Source organism: Penaeus monodon, chromosome 21 (genome assembly GCF_015228065.2).
Source record: "Penaeus monodon isolate SGIC_2016 chromosome 21, NSTDA_Pmon_1, whole genome shotgun sequence".
Classification (NCBI taxonomy): domain Eukaryota; kingdom Metazoa; phylum Arthropoda; class Malacostraca; order Decapoda; family Penaeidae; genus Penaeus; species Penaeus monodon.
This window is the reverse complement of record NC_051406.1, coordinates 7,564,880-7,565,099: the sequence shown is the minus strand read 5'-3', so window position 1 is coordinate 7,565,099 and position 220 is coordinate 7,564,880. Positions and strand designations below refer to the sequence as shown.

The 220-nt window shown below is 39.1% G+C and overlaps 1 protein-coding gene across 1 annotated transcript in view; it reads right to left on the bottom strand.

The window, feature by feature from the left end:
* The window catches only part of LOC119586148 (multiple epidermal growth factor-like domains protein 8), a gene marked incomplete in the record, with an annotated part of 25,388 nt that overhangs the window by 10,029 nt on the left and 15,139 nt on the right, over positions 1-220 (bottom strand). The window contains 1 exon segment of the mRNA XM_037934841.1: positions 41-192. Coding sequence (XP_037790769.1) covers positions 41-192 — 152 coding nt within the window.

Here is a 220-nt window from a genome sequence, read left to right as displayed (position 1 = left end):
TATTATGAAAAAAAAAGAAAGAAAAAGAACAAGTAAGTACCTCTATTTGGCTTGGAGAAGTCCCCTGCTGTGCAAATCCCAATTGTGGGATTAAACACATTGTAGCACCAACCGCAGCCAAGGGACTCTAAGCAGGCATCGCACCCTTGCAAGCTTTCACATATGTGGCATTCAGATGAATCAATTGTCATCCTAAAAAGAGGATTTTTTCTTAATATAC